The 18033-nt window shown below is 37.2% G+C and overlaps 2 protein-coding genes across 8 annotated transcripts in view; both read right to left on the bottom strand.

The window, feature by feature from the left end:
* Positions 1 to 2048: 2048 nt before the first annotated feature.
* On the bottom strand, positions 2049 to 10286 carry EPGN (epithelial mitogen). Of its 2 annotated transcripts, XM_070045582.1 has the most exons (6): positions 10153 to 10286; positions 9505 to 9594; positions 6221 to 6341; positions 5337 to 5489; positions 5025 to 5220; positions 2049 to 3478 (listed from the first exon to the last, which is right to left on the bottom strand). In XM_070045582.1, exons 1-6 carry the CDS (start codon positions 10193 to 10195, stop codon positions 3413 to 3415), a joined length of 669 nt encoding a protein of 222 aa, XP_069901683.1. In that variant the 5' UTR covers positions 10196 to 10286; the 3' UTR covers positions 2049 to 3412. The 2 variants fall into 2 exon arrangements, with proteins under 2 accessions (XP_069901683.1, XP_060155462.1); XM_060299479.1 differs by lacking the exon at positions 5025 to 5220.
* A 6254-nt stretch (positions 10287 to 16540) lies between these two features.
* MTHFD2L (methylenetetrahydrofolate dehydrogenase (NADP+ dependent) 2 like) overlaps positions 16541 to 18033 on the bottom strand; it is a 137721-nt gene continuing 136228 nt past the window's right edge. For 5 of the 6 annotated variants that reach the window (XR_009564031.1, XM_060299471.1, XM_030877864.2 and 2 more), the window contains one exon: positions 16541 to 16678. Coding sequence is in view for 5 of the 6 variants with exons in the window: in XM_060299471.1 (XP_060155454.1) it covers positions 16566 to 16678 (113 nt within the window). In the remaining variant the exon portion in view is untranslated. The remainder of the gene's footprint in view (positions 16679 to 18033) is intronic. The other variant, XM_060299477.1, reaches the window with a different exon arrangement.

The following is an 18033-nucleotide window of genomic DNA, read 5'->3' as shown; positions in this document are numbered from 1 at the left end:
CTAGAGCTGTGCCAAAAGGTTGGACAGAAATGTGGACTCATGCAGATTAGCAGCGCCAGGCTCACAAATTAAATTTCAACACTTCCAGCTCATCTTGGCAACTGCTAATATCCTGATGTCATGCAATCATGATGTAAGCCAGAAAGAGTGGTATTTTGCAACAGAGAGATTCTGGTAACCCTTCCCATGAGTATGAGTTGTAGGATATCAATATTTATATCATACCATAGAATGTGTTACAGTTTGTAAGACAGAGAAGTTAAATTGTTTACTCATGTCCTCTGTGGCAAATCATCCTATGTTCAACATCAAAAGGTTAAATTAGTCAGACTTTTTTTTTTCAATTACGTGTAATGAATAGAAATCTTCTTGACATCATCAAAATAGATGTTTCATAATTAAGGGTTGTACTGTGCCAGGAAACACTAAAAGATGGAATGTGTTATGATTTCATCTACTTTCCAACATTATAAAAACATAATTATACAAAAAAGTAATTTGGAGAAAGAAGATACAATAACAAGCAGTTATAATTCCCTTTTTGTAAATTTACTCACTCAAGCACGACTGAAGTTATAGTGTTTGCTCCCACAGCCATTATGCTCCAAAAGGCTAACTAATGACTCACTCATGAATATCGATGACCTAAGAATGTGTTCTCAAGAGCTGAAGGGCAGAAACAGGAAGGAGACAAAAATGGGAAATAAAAGAAATTGATGAACCCCTTGGCCCGTTTGATTTAGTCAAAGATGCCAGAAACATGTTCTCATTTCTTTCCTAAATGACCCACCTCACCTAATAGCTGAAAATGTAGTTCTGATGCCAGGGCTTCACTGGTAGGCTTTTTTCAGGGTCTTATTGCATATAGGAAAAAATAGAAAATGAAAAATTTGCAGAACATCTTATACTTATGCATTTTCCTACTTAAGGCCTGCTTACATGTGTAAATATTACCATAGGAATGCCAGGGATTCCTTCCCGGAAAATGAACTCTAGGAGTTTATCACAAGATTCTTTTGTATGACGGACCATAAACAGATAGCTTCTCGTTAGCTACACTGTAAATTTCCGTATACTTAGGGACTTCCCTGGTGGCGCAGTGGTTAAGAATTTGCCTGCCAATGCAGGGGACACCGGTTCGAGCCCTGGCCCAGGAAGATCCCACATGCCGTGGATCAACTAAGCCCCTGAGCCACAAGTACTGAGCCTGCAGTCTAGAGCCCACGAGCCACAACTACTGAGCCCATGTGCCACAACTACTGAAGCCTGCACACCTAGAGCCTGTGCTCTGCAACAAGAGAAGCCACTGCAATGAGAAGCCCGTGCACCTCAATGAAGAGTAGCCCCTGCTCACTGCAACTGGAGAAAGCCCGTGGGCAGCAACGAAGACCCAACACAGCCAAAAATAAATAAATAAATTTATAAAAATAAATAGATAAATAAATAAATTTCCATATATGTGGTCTCACTGGGTGGATTTTATAATGTTAATGTATACTCTTCCACAGGTGAAAAAAATTGAATTTCTATTGGTTTTATGTTTTGGTTTGGCATTCTGGGAATTTTAATTTGTTGATTAATATCAATTCAATTATGTTTACATTTTAGAAATATTTATAGACAGCAAATGTTATAACTTTTTAGGTTATCACCCCCTCAGACTCTACCCTTACTTCCTCTTCTTTTCATCGGGAGGCAGTCCTTAATTAAGCTTTAGTGTTTCTTCTTGGACTCTACCCAGCTTTTTAACACCTTTTTGAAATGCTCAGGAAAAGCCCAGCTTTCTAGGTGCGGTCACTGGAGTCACTGGGAGGAACCTTCATCTCCCCACTCCTTGGTATGATGTAACCTCTGCATACTTTGAGAGGTCATGCAGAAAGTGCTGACATGCAATTCATCTGCATTAAATTCCTTCTGAAGGAAAAACAAAGCAAGTGAAATGCCTTCTATTCAAAGGAAAGCAGAATGTAGTTTTGTTTAGAAGTGAATGAAAAGTCACAACTTGATATAAGAGAAAGGCTTGCTACTAGGCTACCATTGTAAGAATATTCATGTTTGATCTTTTTTTAACCCATCTCATGATCAAAATTATTTTGCTTATCTACACCACAATAGAAAAAAAGTCCATAGTCTTAGATTGAATCTAAAAGAAAAATGGTAGATATTATTATTTTTAATTTCATGTTTTACTTCCTTTAAAAACAAATTCTTAAATTATTATTTTACAAACCAAATAATAAAATATACACCTAAGATGATATCCAGTGGGGTGAGAGGTGAGATCAGGGACAGAGATGGAGTTGAGAGGTGGAAAATATTCTCTCTTCTGTCACAATCAAATTTTAGAGTTAGAAGGACATTGTACAAACTGATCAAAGCCCAAAGAAATTAAGGGACCTGAACAAGACTATTCGAATTAGGTGGAAGAAATATGATTAGAGAGGAAGGACCCTAATTCTCAAATTGTTATTTCTACCAATATTCCGTTTTCTCTCCCTCTGTGCAAATCTTCTCTCCGGTACCCAGAAATGGTAAAGAAAATGTCCACCCGCTGTTGGCTGGTGAAAAATTCTTATGTCAAGTTCTTCAGTTTCTATTTCAGAGCCAATTGTAGAATTTTATTTGTTAGTAGAATTTTAGAATTTCAGTCCAAATAGATAATCGCCAGGTAATTCCACTAACAATAGGAGAAAGTGATGAACATAAGCATTCGGGGACCAGTGAGTCCAACACAAAATTTTATAATCCATGCAGAAACAAAACCTTTTTGCCTCCTCAGGGCTCAATATCCAGGTAGCTTTCAGTCATCAGAAACTCTTTAGCTTATTCCATATTTCACAGTGTTGTCACAAGTTGGGTATCATTATGTTTGCCTTGGACATTCCATTTCTTTTCTCTAGCTTAGACTTTAATCATAAGTTTGATTCACTGGAGGTGCCATAATACGAATGTCATCTGAATAGCTGACATCGCATTCTTTTAGACACCATGAAAGCATCATGTTTGGGATTTGGTCCATAGAGCAGTGGTCCAGAATCCTGGTAGCAAGCATAGTGAAGGATCCAAGCTTGGCATTGCTTTGGCTGGCTGCAAGGTTGATAATTATTCCCATGAAATTTCACATCTGACGTAGTCAGAAGCACAAAACTCAGTCTCTCTGCAGTGAGAACAATAATCACACAACAGCAACAAACCCAGAGTAGGACTGTGAACTTGACCTCTGTCACTGTACCTTGTTTCCTTGGCTCCTGTGGCACTTTAAAAATGGCAAAGCCAAAGGACCAATGTTGAAATTTATTCTCTTGTTTCATCGTGATCCCAACTTTCTAGTCAGCTTAGGAAGTTTTGTTGTTTCACTTGAAAATTTCAGTTTTGGGCCCACTGATTTTCACCAATGACTCATGAAAATTTCTTACAAAGGCCTCATAGTGGTCTTCCTCCGGAACAGACATTGTAAGGTGATTTCAGTTTTAGACACCTGAAACAGAGTATTGGTTTTCATATGAATTTGCTGTTTGTATAGCTTATTGAGGATTATATAAATGCTCTGGTGTAGCAATTGCTCTTGGTATCCCACCCATATCCTCTTTACCCACTGGTATACCCATCCCCCAGCAGTTGTGGGTGTTAGTTAATAAGGCTCACAGTACCATCCTTCTCCAGAAGATTGTCCTCAGCCAAGAGAGGACTTTGCCTGAAGATTCCTAGGAGATTCCAAGCCCCTGCCAGGAGCACTCTGACACCCATGCCTGATGATGCTGGGTACTACAACCAAGATCCCTCACCTTCTTGGGATGGGTCAGCGATGCCAGTCATGTTCTAGGTCTCCCTTTGGAATCAGGCTGAGGATAGACTTCAGCTAAACTACATCTTTGCTTACCTTCTTCCTCTGTTCTAGCTTTCCTACTTCATTACAGATTTCACCTTTGAGCATTCCCTTGACCAGTCATCACTCAGTCAGGAGTCTCTATCTTAGGTTCAGCTTTTAGGGAACCTGATCCCAGACAGCTATCTTGTTAATATTAAAAGGTCTTACTTCCTTTTTTATTTTCTTTCTTGGTCTCTTAGGCAACTGATACAACAGATTTTATATCAATTGATCCACAATTGATATTAACAGATTTTATTCTAAGATGCAATTTTTTTGTTGTTGTCGTTTTTTGTTTTTGCGGTACGCAGGCCTCACTGCTGTGGCCTCTCCCGTTGCGGAGCACAGATTCCGGACACGCAGGCTCAGCGGCCATGGCGCACAGGCTTAGTTGCTCCGCGGCGTGTGGGATCTTCCCGGACCGGGGCACGAACCCGTGTCCCCTGCATCGGCAGGCGGACTCTCAACCACTGCGCCACCAGGGAAGCCCTCTAAGATGCAATTATTAAGCAATTTTTTTTTAATGTTGTATAATAATTTTTGGTCATTTTAAAAATGACAACTTAGTTAATGGAGTGCAGCAAGGGAAATGTATTTATACCTTTTCTTTAATGTATATCACATTATTTCTTGACTTTTCCCTATACATGGATTAAAGGAAAAATTGCCAGTGTGGAAAAGCCAGAAATAATGATTAATAATTAGTGCATGAGTAATTTATACTTAGTGGATCAAATTTATCTTGTTTAGCTTTTAACAGTAGACAGTATCTCCTGAATATACCCTCAGCTAATGTCTGGGAAGAAGATGGCCCACATTTATCACACATTTTCATTCATTTAACACTCATGTTTTGATTTGTCCATTCAACAAATAATTACTGAGTGTCTATGGTGTGCCAGACATGGTATTCGACACTTCATATAGTTGTGCACAAAACACATTAGTCTTTACCCTTGTGGGCCAACTGTCCTACACATTTATAACTTTGATGTAGGCAGACAGAGTTGGGGATGAAGGGAAACTGTAAATTGGAACTATCCTATTGCAACTGTGCGTAAATTTTTACCTCTTGTCTGGGTTTATGAGAAAAGGCATCAAAACAGATATGCAGAAACTTGCCAGATTTACAGCCATATTTTCACTAAAAAATTACATATGTCGGGCTTCCCTGGTGGCGCAGTGGTTGGGGGTCCGCCTGCCGATGCAGGGGACGCGGGTTCGTGCCCCGGTCCGGGAGGATCCCACATGCCGCGGAGCGGCTGGGCCCGTGGGCCATGGCCGCTGAGCCTGCGCGTCCGGAGCCTGTTGCTCCGCGATGGGAGAGGCCACGGCGGTGAGAGGCCCGCGTACTGCAAAAAAAAAAAAAAATTACATATGTCAGTGCCTGGTACATTGTAGGGGCTCAGTGAATATTTCTCAAATGAATGAGTATCTAGTGACTTCATAATTTGTATTTTTTTCATACCTCTTTTTTATGTAGCAGTAAAAAATAACAAGAAAACCACTTAATAATAATCCAACGCCAATCCCAATTGCAATGTATTTTTCATAAGGATCCACAGCATATGAAGTTAAGGTCAAGTGCTCACACCTTTCTCCAGTATAACCAGCAAAACACCTTTAAAAAAAGAAAAGAATGTATAATTTTAAAACTCATGATAGAAACACAAATGGCAAATTTCGAAGAATGAAAAAATTTAATAAAAAGTGATTTTAATTAAAGAGGCCAATACCAAATGAAAGCCAATCTATTAAATGTATTGAAGAAGCCATGTATTTTACAATAATCATTTGATTAAGACCCCATATTAATGCAACTTCCCTCACTGGTAGGAGGGAAAGGTAGGACCCTTGCATGAGCTGATCTAGAAAATTGTTAACCTACTCTTTCATAGGAGGATGCTGAGCCAATCAACGATCATAAAAATGGTATCTCAGTTGATCTAGAACTTTATATTCCTGAAGTGTTTTTGCCATAGTCTGTTTCATTTTATCCTATAATCTATCCATAAAAACTTGGAAACTTCTTAGCATGTTGTTAAAAGTTGATTTGGATTCAGTAGTTTTGAGGTACGGTGTGAGCTTCTTCATTTTCAACAAGCTCCCAGGTTATACAGATGCTGCTAATCTAGGACCCATATTTTTGAGTAATGAAAACTAGGTAGGTTAGAAAAAGACCCCTTAGATATTCAAATACAAAGAGAATTGGTGAATCACGTTCAGATCATGTACCTTTTTTACTAGATAAGATGGAGGCGTGGGGAAATGTACTATGTGAAACACCATGTGAAACGAGGCATACCTTCTCCTTCTCCCATCTCTAGGGCTTGGGAAGTTCTTTGCAATTACCTGCAGATGGCTTTCTCCAGCTCATCGTGGAATGCACAAACACCATTGATGCAGTAACTATGGTGGTCTTCCAGGCAAGGATGTGAGACCCTCAACGCTATGGGTCCTTCTGTGTAGCCAGCTAGAAAAAGGAGATACAGTATTAACAGATGAGGTGGGTCACACTTCCACAGTAGATTTGTAACACATATACAGAAAGGCCTTTAATTTTAGGAATATTCTTTGAGTGCTCTGTCATTTGAACTATTGATTGATTCCTTTGACAGGTTATATTTACAAAGGTTGGGTTAATATCATCTAAGACGTATTAATGAATTAGGGGCTGGAGGTAGATTGATGATCATTCCATTCTTTGGAAACTATGTAATAAGATATAGATACAAGTTTGCCAAAAGGTGGCAGCATTGATTCTAGTCTTAGCATGCTGTCCTGGCCAAGGCTTTCTAAATATATGCCTGGATACAAATATATGCCTGGAAACAAATGAAATAATACAATTTTTTTCATTCTCCCCTTTACACCTGAGAAGTAAGCACTTAGGAAGATTTGGATTTATGGTTGGGAGATAATGAACTTGATTTCTTTTCATTCCCCAGAGAAGAGTGAGATGAGAATCCCCCCTTCTTCTTATGCAGACTACCTTAAGTAGCTAATGGAAAAGGGATTGTTTTCCCTTGTTATGAAGAGGTATTGTTATGACCTATACAGAAGAGGTATTGTTATGACCTATACATGAAGCCAGAAACAACTTATGGCTCAGGCTTAACATAGCTAAGACAATAACTTCAGATGTTAATTAGAAAATTTACTCAGTTAAGAGGCATTATGAGATTGTGGGAAAAGCCATGGAGTTGGAATTAGAAAACCTGGGTTTTGATTTCTAGCTTTAACACTATGCAAATGACCACACTTGGCGAAACCTTTGTGGTCAAGTGTGCAGAAGCCTCTTTATGGGAAACTTCCCTTTGGGAAGCTGTACTGTGGCAAAATACTTAGATTTCAGGATGCTTATCCTTCATTCCTTGATGTACTAAAGACATATACCTATACTATCCTTGAGGTTTATGCAGTGGGAATGACAAAACAGCATAAATGAGTCCTTTTTAGTATACTTTAATTACTGATTCTTAAATTCTTCTCAAGAAGAATTAGTGGCATTTTATTTTTGTCACTGTTATGAATAAACATATCTCCTCAACCTTAGTTATCATATTATATTCACCTTGCTAAGTAGATTAAGAGAATCATACTTATTTGTTTTCAGGAGAAAAAGATCTAAAAAGGCATACTTATTTATATTGAAAATACTAAATCTTTAGGTACTAAGTCACCAACAACATACTGTTATATAACTTCATTTTGGTTGAGAAGACACAACATTACCTTAAAATTCATATTCATTTTGTTAACTGTGGTATGGTAAATCTAATTTCTCATCTTGATAATTAATTCTAAGGGAGTGGGAATTTCTCATTATAAACTGTGGTAGATTCTTCCTACTTCAAGATTAAATAAGTTCAATTAACCAAGCCTGAACCAGGACTTACTAGAAAATGTGAGAATTGAAAGAAGACATTTCCAAAGAAAGAATATACTAGAGACTCATCTTTCCTCTAAGGAGAAGAATATTAGTTATAACTTCATGAAACTTTCCTGAGATACTGGATTCAGATTTTTAAGTTAAATGAAAAGCAGGGAACTAAAATTCACCCATCAAGAAAGCAAAGAAAAAACTACTGAAGTGATATATTCAATCCCTTTTGTCCATAATTATTACCTGTAACTTGGAGAATTTGACTTGCAGTTCACTATTAGGGAAGAGAAAAGGTGGCGATGGACACACTGTTATGTCACTGAGAGGAAACTGTACTTCTTTAATTCTCTACAGTATTATCTCTCAACAAAGATGTTTCCTCTTTGTTTAAAGGCTCAAGACATGAAGAATTTGGCTAAAAGTTATTCTAAAAGCCTCACTAATTTTATTTTGCAAATTGATATATATGCAAAAACTCAAATGAGCAAAGTATTTTAAGCAAATTTTTTTTTTTTTGTGGTACGCGGGCCTCTCACTGTTGTGGCCTCTCCGGTTGCGGAGCACAGGCTCCTGACGCGCAGGCTCAGCGGCCATGGCTCACGGGCCCAGCCGCTCCGCGGCATGTGGGATCTTCCCGGACCGGGGCACGAACCCGTGTCCCCTGCATCGGCAGGCGGACTCTCAACCACTGCGCCACCAGGGAAGCCCCACCAATAATTTTAAATTAAAAAAAATTTGCTTAGGGCTTCTTGGGGCTTGATCCCACATGCCGCGGAGCGGCTGGGCCCGTGAGCCATGGCCGCTGAGCCTGCGCGTCCGGAGCCTGTGCTCCGCAACCGGAGAGGCCACAACAGTGAGAGGCCCGCGTACCACAAAAAAAAAAAAAAAAAAAAAAAAAATTATTGGTGAAATGAAGAATACTTAAATATTACTACCTTTCATATTCAGAAACAAAATATTTAACTTGATCTTCTTTTACTTGCGTGGCTCTGAGAGCAAGATATGGTGTTTCTTTGGTCCTAAGTCACAAAGCCCATCTTCACATCAGGGGGTGGTATGTGATTTGTGTGAGAATCACAACCACCTGATACACAGGTCTTGGCAGGTAAGTTTCCCAAGGTCACCTCTAAGAGTTCAAAGAGTTTGGGAAAATGCTGATGCTCAACAGTGGCCAGAAGCTATTTTAATAACAATAATAAAATATATCATCACCATCAACAACAAAAATTGGATACAAGTGGTTGGGAGGTATAGCATATACTAAAGCAACAACAAAAGCTCCCAATGACAAGAAGAAAGATCTTTCCAAAAATGAGGGAAAGTGGATTAAGGCTTCATCTGGTAGCCATAATTTATTTGGCTGCAAAGCTCACAGTCACAGATCAAACTATAACATCACTCATCAAGAATGCCAAAATAGGGACAAACTGCCTCTGGAAGCACATGGGTTATTGGGAATCCAGCAGGAATCAAGCAGAAAGGGTGGCATGTTTCACATCCAGGACAGTAACTGAAAACAACGTTTTCTCATTTGCTTCACTTCCTCCTTTTAAAAAGAGAATTCTTTGCTGACACATTTACCCGTCACTTCCATTTGACAGCATACTGATAAAAGATCGTCTAATAATAAAATATATATTTAAAAATTTCCAGTGTTGCTTTTATCACAATCCAAATTTCTCTCAAACATTAAAAAAAAAGTCACTTAAAAAAAAAAGTCACTTGAAATACAAAAGTGTGAAGAAAATACCTTCTGTTTTGTTAATGGTCCAGTCACTTTGCTGGGTTGTGATTGGGGGTGTTACAGTCCTGGCTGCCTCTTCAGTCAATGCTGTCACAGCTGTGTGAAGGGGGGGGAGGGAAGGCATCTTTAGCAGGTGAGCCTCCTTCTACATACCAGCAACAGATCAAAAGTTATTCTATCTAGTCCCACATCTGTTCTATTTTTAATTCATTTACATTTGAAATCCATAACCTGACAAGGGCAGTTTCTTGATAGTTTCTCATGCATATCAGTTCCACTCACTACATTATAGTCAGAGAAAGTAGAAACACATTAATTATTAAGAGGACATAAATTTTATAAACTCATAAGATAAATTTTATTACATTTTATAAACTCATTCAATCACAAGGACACTATCATATCATATGTATCAACTACTCTTCAATTGTATAGAACAAACAATATAAAGATCTCAGAAAAGGAGGTGTCAAAATATGTTAAAAGAGGAACATACATTACATAAGAAACTAAATTAATTCACAAATTCCTTGCTTGGATCTTTGTCATGAAGAACAACTGCTAAAAGCCAACTCCTCACTAATTCAGATAAAACAAATCCTATTCACATTTTACAATGACACAAAATTAACACAGCAAAAAGAAATGACCTACCATTGAATAAGATATAGACTGATATTGAAACTCCGAAAGCCATTTCCTGCACTTGTTAACAGTATCTTGCTCTTATCCTCCTAGAATGACGGGTGGAAGGCTTTTATTGAGCTCTCTCGGAGGCTTTCTTGCATTTATATTTCATGAAGCGTCATCTGGCAGTTCTTACCAATCAAAAAAATATGTCTTTCTGGCAGCAGCTTGAAGCCTTGAGGCATTCGTGTACTTGTTTAGGATACCTGTGTTATCTAGCAGTGTGATCAAATTTTCTTTTGAAACACTGGTTTCCTGTTACCTGTGGGCATAATCGTGTCTGTAAACATACTGAAAACAACAAAAAAGAATCTGAATTCAGGAAAAGCCCCCTTGGTGTGAACAGAATTATCCCAGCTACAAAGTTGATAGTGACCTATAAATGATTCCAAGAAAGGGGAGTTTTGATATTTCCAAAGTCGGAAACATCTTAACCTGTTCGTAAAAGAAATATCCCTGAAGCTGCAGTCAGTTACACTACTTTTCAGTACAGATTGGGTTCCACTGCAAATCAAGATATTTTGTAATTTATGGGCAGGAGAGAACAATTAAATGTGTGTAAAAATAAAGGTTTAATATTCCATTTTGGTTTTTGCTACTTAGTTTTACTATTTCAATTTCTGTAAAAATAATTGTTTTTAAGAGCATAAGATTTACATTTATGTCATTCTTCCATTTATTATTTTTCTGAGTAAATGGAATAGGCTACCGAGTTCTAGGAACTACAGTTCTTAAGTATATGCCCTAATGATTAGGCTCTAGAGAGAACCAGTAAAGCACTAAAATAATGATGATGATAATGATCATAATAATAATAATAATAATAATAATGTCATCTCCATTAAGATAAAATTAAAATATTTATGTTTGGTACACCTAATGAATAGAAAGCTTTTAGTTTAATACAACATTCAAATTTTTCTTACTATTAATCTACTTATGATTATTAAAGTACCACTTTTAAGGCCAAAATATGTAATTATTGCTATTACTTTTTGTGACTATAGGAACTTCCATAAATTTTTCACTTGCCCCAAGTTATTATAAATAATTTATAAATATGTTTTGCTGAAGTATTGCAACTTTCGACCAGTAATTTCAATTGCTAATATTTTCTGTACCTTAAAAACCTGTTTAAGTCAAGATAGGTTGTCATTTGCATCATGTCCACCCAGAAAATTCAGTTTACCGGAAAGGATCCCTTTCACTATTCAAATATGAAGCTGGCTTTAGAAATCACACAAGAATGAGCTTGTTGAACTCATTATACCTTGGGCAATCACTTGCCACAGAGTCATCCTTTTAAAGTTAAAAGACTATCCTTGGCTTCCTTTAAATGTGCCTACAGTTCATATTCCTACTTTCGTAGAGTTTTAAACAACTATTTATTATTAAGACAAATTCTGGATACTGTTTTTCCCAAGCAAATCATATTTGAATTATAAGTCAAATAATCATCTCTGTATCACTGGTAAGAATTTAAGGAAAAATCATTTACAAAGGATTAGATAAACCACAGCCAACTGCAGTTTCAGGAGGAAGATGCTAGGTCTAATGTTAAATATGTTTATTTCTAAGACTGGGACGTAGTACCACGACCATCTTTATAGTGACTGTTAACTGGCACTTGACAGTGCTTTGCATTTTGCAGAAGGTTTTCATACATATCTCAATTCTGTCTTCAGTAATCCCGGCCCCAACAAATCCAGTGCCTAATATATAGTGTAGAGTATACTCAATCAATCTGTCTTGAGTGAATAAAGAAATAAACAACAGGCCTTATTTTTATTTCCATATGACAAATAAAGAATGAAGACTCAAAAGAATTAAGTGACTTGCCAGAGGACACACCCTAGAGTCAGGACTTGAGCCCATGTTCAGATTCCAGATCATACGCCCTCTCCAGTTCCCCAGCTGTGTCCTCTGGTAGGAGTCAGTATACTGACCTTAGAGAAATTCAGATTATCTCCTAAGATCAAGATTTTAGTAAATTACCTTACCATAAGAATCTAAACAAATGAATTATGGCTTTTACACATGTTTGGGCTGAAAGAAGTGGACCACTGTCTCTCTAGATGTTTCTCCACTGTGGTGAATTAAGCCATATAATATAGAAACTCACCTACCACTTGAGCTTAAGAAAATAGCTCCAAGTCATCCCATATGTTTCTTTTCCTCTGGGACTCATCATGATGGATCCCACTTACACTCTATATAGGAAAACCTCCTATCTTCACATCTTCAATCCTCTCATCAGGGAGTCCTTCCGCAATCCTGAAGAATGGGAGAGGTGGGTACTGTAACATGGCCTCACGGATACTCGTATTCATTCTTGATACATGTTAGAGTCAAAAAGAAGGCTAAGAGCTGCAGCACCCCACTATCATTTTTCCCTCTGACCATTTTTCATCTTTTTAATTTATTCATCTCTCTATAGTTATAAGCATCTCTGGAAGTGTCTTCTCTTCCCTTCCCTTGCTGTTAAGTTTATTTTTTTCCTTCCCTTCTCCTACTTTCCCTTTCTTTCCCCTCCTTTCCTTTCTTCATCTCTCCTCTCTTTTCCTTCCTTTTTTCTTTTCTTTTTTTTTTTTTACTTATTTATTTTATTTATTTATTTTATTTTTGGCTGCATTGGGTCTTTGTTGCTGTGCGCAGGCTTTCTCTAGTTGCAGCGAGCGGGGGCTACTCTTCCTTGTGGTGCGCAGGCTTCTCATTGTGGTGGCTTTTCTTGTTACAGAGCATGGGCTCTGGGGCGCATGGGCTTCAGTAGTTGTGGCACGTGGGCTTAGTAGTTGTGCCTCTCGGGCTCTAGAGTGCAGGCTCAGTAGTTGTGATGCACAGGGTTAGCTGCTCTGCAGCATGTGGGATCTTCCCGGATCAGGGCTTGAACCCGTGTCCCCTGCATTGGCAGGCGGATTCTTAACCACTGCGCCACCAGGGAAGCCCCCTTTTTCTTTCTTGCTCTTTCACTAATAGCCAAAATTTGTTGCTGGACATTGGCAGGAAATGGTCATCAGCCCATTGCTTATCTCTCTCTAAACTTATTCTGTAATTCTCATGAATTCAGTTGCCTTTCATCCATTCATAAACCATTTTATGCCTGTAACATGTAATGTTTGTAAGACAAATAGAAAAGTCCTGCATAGACTCTGACCTCAAAGAACTAGAGGGGGCTAAGGAAAGTACATACATAACTACAGTGCTGGGTAGAGACGGATGACTGCCATGAATGTGTACATAAATGTGTATAAGAGTTCAGGGGTGGGACTTGGTCAAACTCTCACAGCATTTCTCATGGATGAGTTTCATTTGAAGTGAATCTTAAATAGCAAGTAGAATTTAGACATACAGTGATAAGAGAAAGGATTCTAGGTGGCAGGGGAGGTGGGCACTGAGGGGAGGTAGAGTGATAGAATGAAAAGAGAGTGGGTTCCAGTTCACATCATCCTAACAGACCTTTCTTTGAATTCCAGTTCTACCTTTGCTATCCATTTGGCCTTTGCTGAGACTTTTTAATAACCTCAAGGGTTGATTTCCTCATATATCAAATGTGGATCGTCAGTAACAACAATAACAAAAAAGTAGAGCATTTAGCACATGATAGGTGCTCAATTAAAGATAGCTGTTACTATCAAACAAGTGTAGAAAGATGCAGGGTGTATATAGTGGTCAATCAAGGTTAGGAATTTAGCGGTTAACACATGTTGATGCATCTTAAGTTTTCATCATTAGCCATGAATTATTCTCATACCAGACTGATACTATGTCAGGACTTTTATTTATGTATTATGCCATCATCACCTCAAACTCAACATGTCAAACTGAACATATTATCTCTTCTCCAAAATAAGCTCCTCTTTACAACTTCCTCATGATAATCAGTGATAACGTCTTCTAGGCTTTAACTACAACTCTCATCACTGACTAAATATCGTCTAAATTCTGATTTACCCAGGCTTTCTCTGATCTACTTCTGCTGTTTTCCAGCTATATTTCCACCACTCTGCAACAAACACTTTTCATTTCAGTCTGACTGTAGCCCTTGCTTTCATATATATATATATATATATATATGCTAAGCTCATTCTCACCTCCATATCTTTATGTTATTTTTCAATCCTCATTAATTCTTCGGGGTCCTTTTTACAGATACGTGTAGAAGAGAACTTACTTCTCCAAACCTCCTCCACAAGACAATCATGTCTTTTATAGACCCCAAATATGCATAAGTAAAGTCATGATAACAATGAACCAACTTTATTTCCTTTATGTGTTGACAAAGGCTCCCTTCTTGACCAAACTTTAGACTTCTCCTACTCCTTTTCTCAACTAGGCATCAACTTAGCCTGTTGAGCCCAGTTTTAGCAAAGAAATCTGCTTAGTTTCTGGAGAATCCCCCTGCCCTGCTCTTTGCACTCTTGTCCCTGCCATATCTGATCAAGTTCCCTATCTCCCACCCTTGATATCTGGCCTAACTGTAACAAGAATCCTGGTAAGCTAGTTTACAAGAATCCCTCTAGTCTTGTTATCTAATCAAGTTCCTCTCAGTAATTTTCCATCTACTGATCCCCTCACTCTCTTCATTGCCTATAAATCCATTGCTGTCTCAGCTATATTTAGAGTTTTCAATCTCTTCTATTGTGATAGTCTCGACCCCATTGCAATAGTCCTGAATAAAGTTGTCCTTATATTTTTAACAAATGTTAGATAATTTTTCCTTTATAGTGTTTTAATTGGTCTCTGGAAAGGCTCACTCCTGAATTTTAGCCTCACCAAAGGGGAAAAATATTTCCAAAAAATAACTCCTCCTGCATTTGGGGGTGGGGGAGGAGGAAGCTCAGAATTACAGACTTCACCTTTTCCATGTAAATGTATTTTGGGTCATTATGTTTGTTTTGCGAACGTGGGGCACTTAAATATTAAAAAGAGGGTCTTTCTGAAATGTTTGCTTGGGAGCTTTAAATTTAAACTTTTATCAGGGTTATTAGACAAAGACTGATCTGGAATGGGCTATAGAACCTTTTCTTTCATGTTTGAGGAACTTATACATTTCCCCAGCATGCTCTGAAGAAACAGATAACAAATATATGAACAAAGAAACTTACAGATAGCTTAAAGAAAAAGAAGACAGGTATTCCTTTCCAAACTGGTTTTATTATACAGTTGAAATATTAATTATAAACATCTAGTCTATTTTCACACAAATGATCAAGAGTATACACTAATAACGACATGCATTGGGTAAGAATCATTACTGGTACAAAAACAGACTGGGATTTGGACCTGAAAGCAATATAATTATATGCCCAGGGTAGTCTCAAAATAGCCTCCAACGGACAGTCACATGTTTTTTCTAATTTAAATTGTGTTAGAAACATGGCATCTACTTTGAGAACCAAATGCTATAAGAGAAGAAGGAAGAACTGTGAGGAACAAAGCAATAGATTTTTAGTCATATCCTAAGGCTTAGCTTGGGCACATTGTGTCATATTTTTCTATTAGATTTCTAGATTTGTGAACAAACATAACTTCTATTCTTTAATGAAGTCCTCATTCATACTATATTGTGTTTTCCTGATATTTGTGGGAAAATACAACCTTAGTTTTGTTTTGTATATTTGTTTGGTTTTGGAGTTTCCATTATTCTTCAAGGAAGGTATTATCCAAATATTTTTCTAGAAGAACAAAGGAATTGCATGTAAACCTAACACATTCTTATTGCATTTTTACTTGGCAAGTAGTAATTCACCATTTGAAATAATCAATACCTTTCCAAGTAGCACTGCATTTTTTGCCTTCCTTGCATGTTTTTCTTTCTTCGAATGGAGCATCATTTCTCATTAGTATGCCTCGTAGGATGCATTTGGGAAGTATATGAGATCAAAATATTATTTTTAATATTTTATCTTTCCTTTAGCAAATAAACTCTTTTTCATCATATGATATAGTACATAAAATATATAAAAATTGGCCATAATTATGGCAAAACCTAAATCACATTTTACAAGGGAGCTTATTTGTCTGACAAAATGTTTGTTGAAAACACACTATTTGTGTCAAAAATATATGCATTTATTATGAGCCCTTTATTAGTTTTAACGTTATGAACAAATATTAATCACAAAATAAACAATTGTTACCAAAGTTTTCATTGCAGTTGTTTTGTTTTCTTTTCCTAAAACTCAATATCCACTCAAAATATTCAGTAATTATTAGCAGGAAATGCATAAGATTGTGTGAATCATCTGATCCACAATGATTCCATCTGTGAAAAAATAAATACAATGTAGAAATAGCTTTGTAGTAAAATATAAAGGTTTTTGCCTTTTGTCAAATAGATACGTAGCATGACTTCAGTTTGCTTTATTCTTTCATGTGATCTAGTAAATGATTTTTTTAGCTGCCAGAAGGGTGTTCTTGAGAAGCATTGCCACTGTCATGGGTCCCACGCCTCCTGGAACTGGAGTGATAAAGCTAGCCTTCTTCTTAACAGCTGATGGAGGAAACAGAAAGGATTCTTTATTTTTTTCTGAGAATTTCATATTTTTAAACATACTGAACTGTTAAACCTGAAGCATTTTAAAAATTTAAGAGTTTATCTGAGCAAAAATGGAGTCTAATCGGGCAGTGCCAAACCTGAAGTATAGCTAGGAAGGCTTCCACCGACAGGAGAGACCTACAGAGAAAAGGTGGAAGCAAAGCAAGGAAATCATTGATTGGTTATAGCTTTAAGCCTAGTTGGCTGTTTGTGATTGGTTGTCCTTGGGTTTTGATTTTGTAACCTTGAGGCAAAATCTACAAGCCAGATTTTGGTTTGCTTACATAGGCAGCCAGGGCATTAGAGCCATCTCAGTCGAATGGCTCCCTTGTTTAATTAACAGAATACAGTGGATTTTTCTGCATTACAGATATAACCCTAACATCCTCAAATCATTTTTAGAATGAAGTAGACTATAACACACACACACACACACACACACACACTTCTGTGTATGATATCTAATGTGTATAGAAAGAACACAAAGAGGCCAACGCTGTAGGATGAATCTCTACGCAGCTCAGTTAGTTTTACATAATGAAAATCTATAACCCATGATTTATCCAACTACATGTAATTCCAGTTAACTACTTCTAAAATACATGATATTGGTCACAAAGGGGATACAGGATATAGATAGTTCAACACACATCATCCGTTAAATTAGAATAGTCCTGTTATAAAAGCAGTATCACGTATATGTGGATAATACATTCCACTGCAAGTCTAATAAAAATCATTAAACATATTAAAATTAACTGAGCAAATACACATAGTCCTGTTCTAAGGTATGAATGAAGACTTCTTATTCAGTGAATATACTCAAAGAAAATGGCAGAGAATTTTTGTCAAGTTTTATTTAAGAATGTTCTCACACCCACAATATTACAGGTGAATGGTTTCATGAATTGACCTACTGGTTTAGTGTTTCACCGTGTGAATAAGAATAATGAACTTTTCCCAGATAACTCTTTTAGTACAAAGTTAGCATAGACAATACTTCTTTAATGCATACTCTGACCTTATCAATCACATGCTATTTAGATGTATTGCCTTTACAAGTTTGCTCGTATATGCTTCTACATAAATGAAATCAGTAGATGTCCCCTAAATCTTCATTAAGCATTACTTTTGTACAATTTATATTGCCTTCTTGAAATATGGTTTGTAAAATTTACATTTACCTTATTTTAAGTGTATTGGTATAATGCAGTATTTTTTAATAATAGGAAAAGCAAAGGAATAATATTCTTTTACTTGAAGAAAACTCCAGATAAGCTTGAAGGCATCACACACACACAAAATCCAGC

Source organism: Globicephala melas, chromosome 5 (genome assembly GCF_963455315.2).
Source record: "Globicephala melas chromosome 5, mGloMel1.2, whole genome shotgun sequence".
In the NCBI taxonomy this organism is placed as follows: Eukaryota; Metazoa; Chordata; class Mammalia; order Artiodactyla; family Delphinidae; genus Globicephala; species Globicephala melas.
The sequence above is the reverse complement of the archived record's forward strand: the minus strand, read 5'-3'. Positions and strand labels throughout refer to the sequence as shown.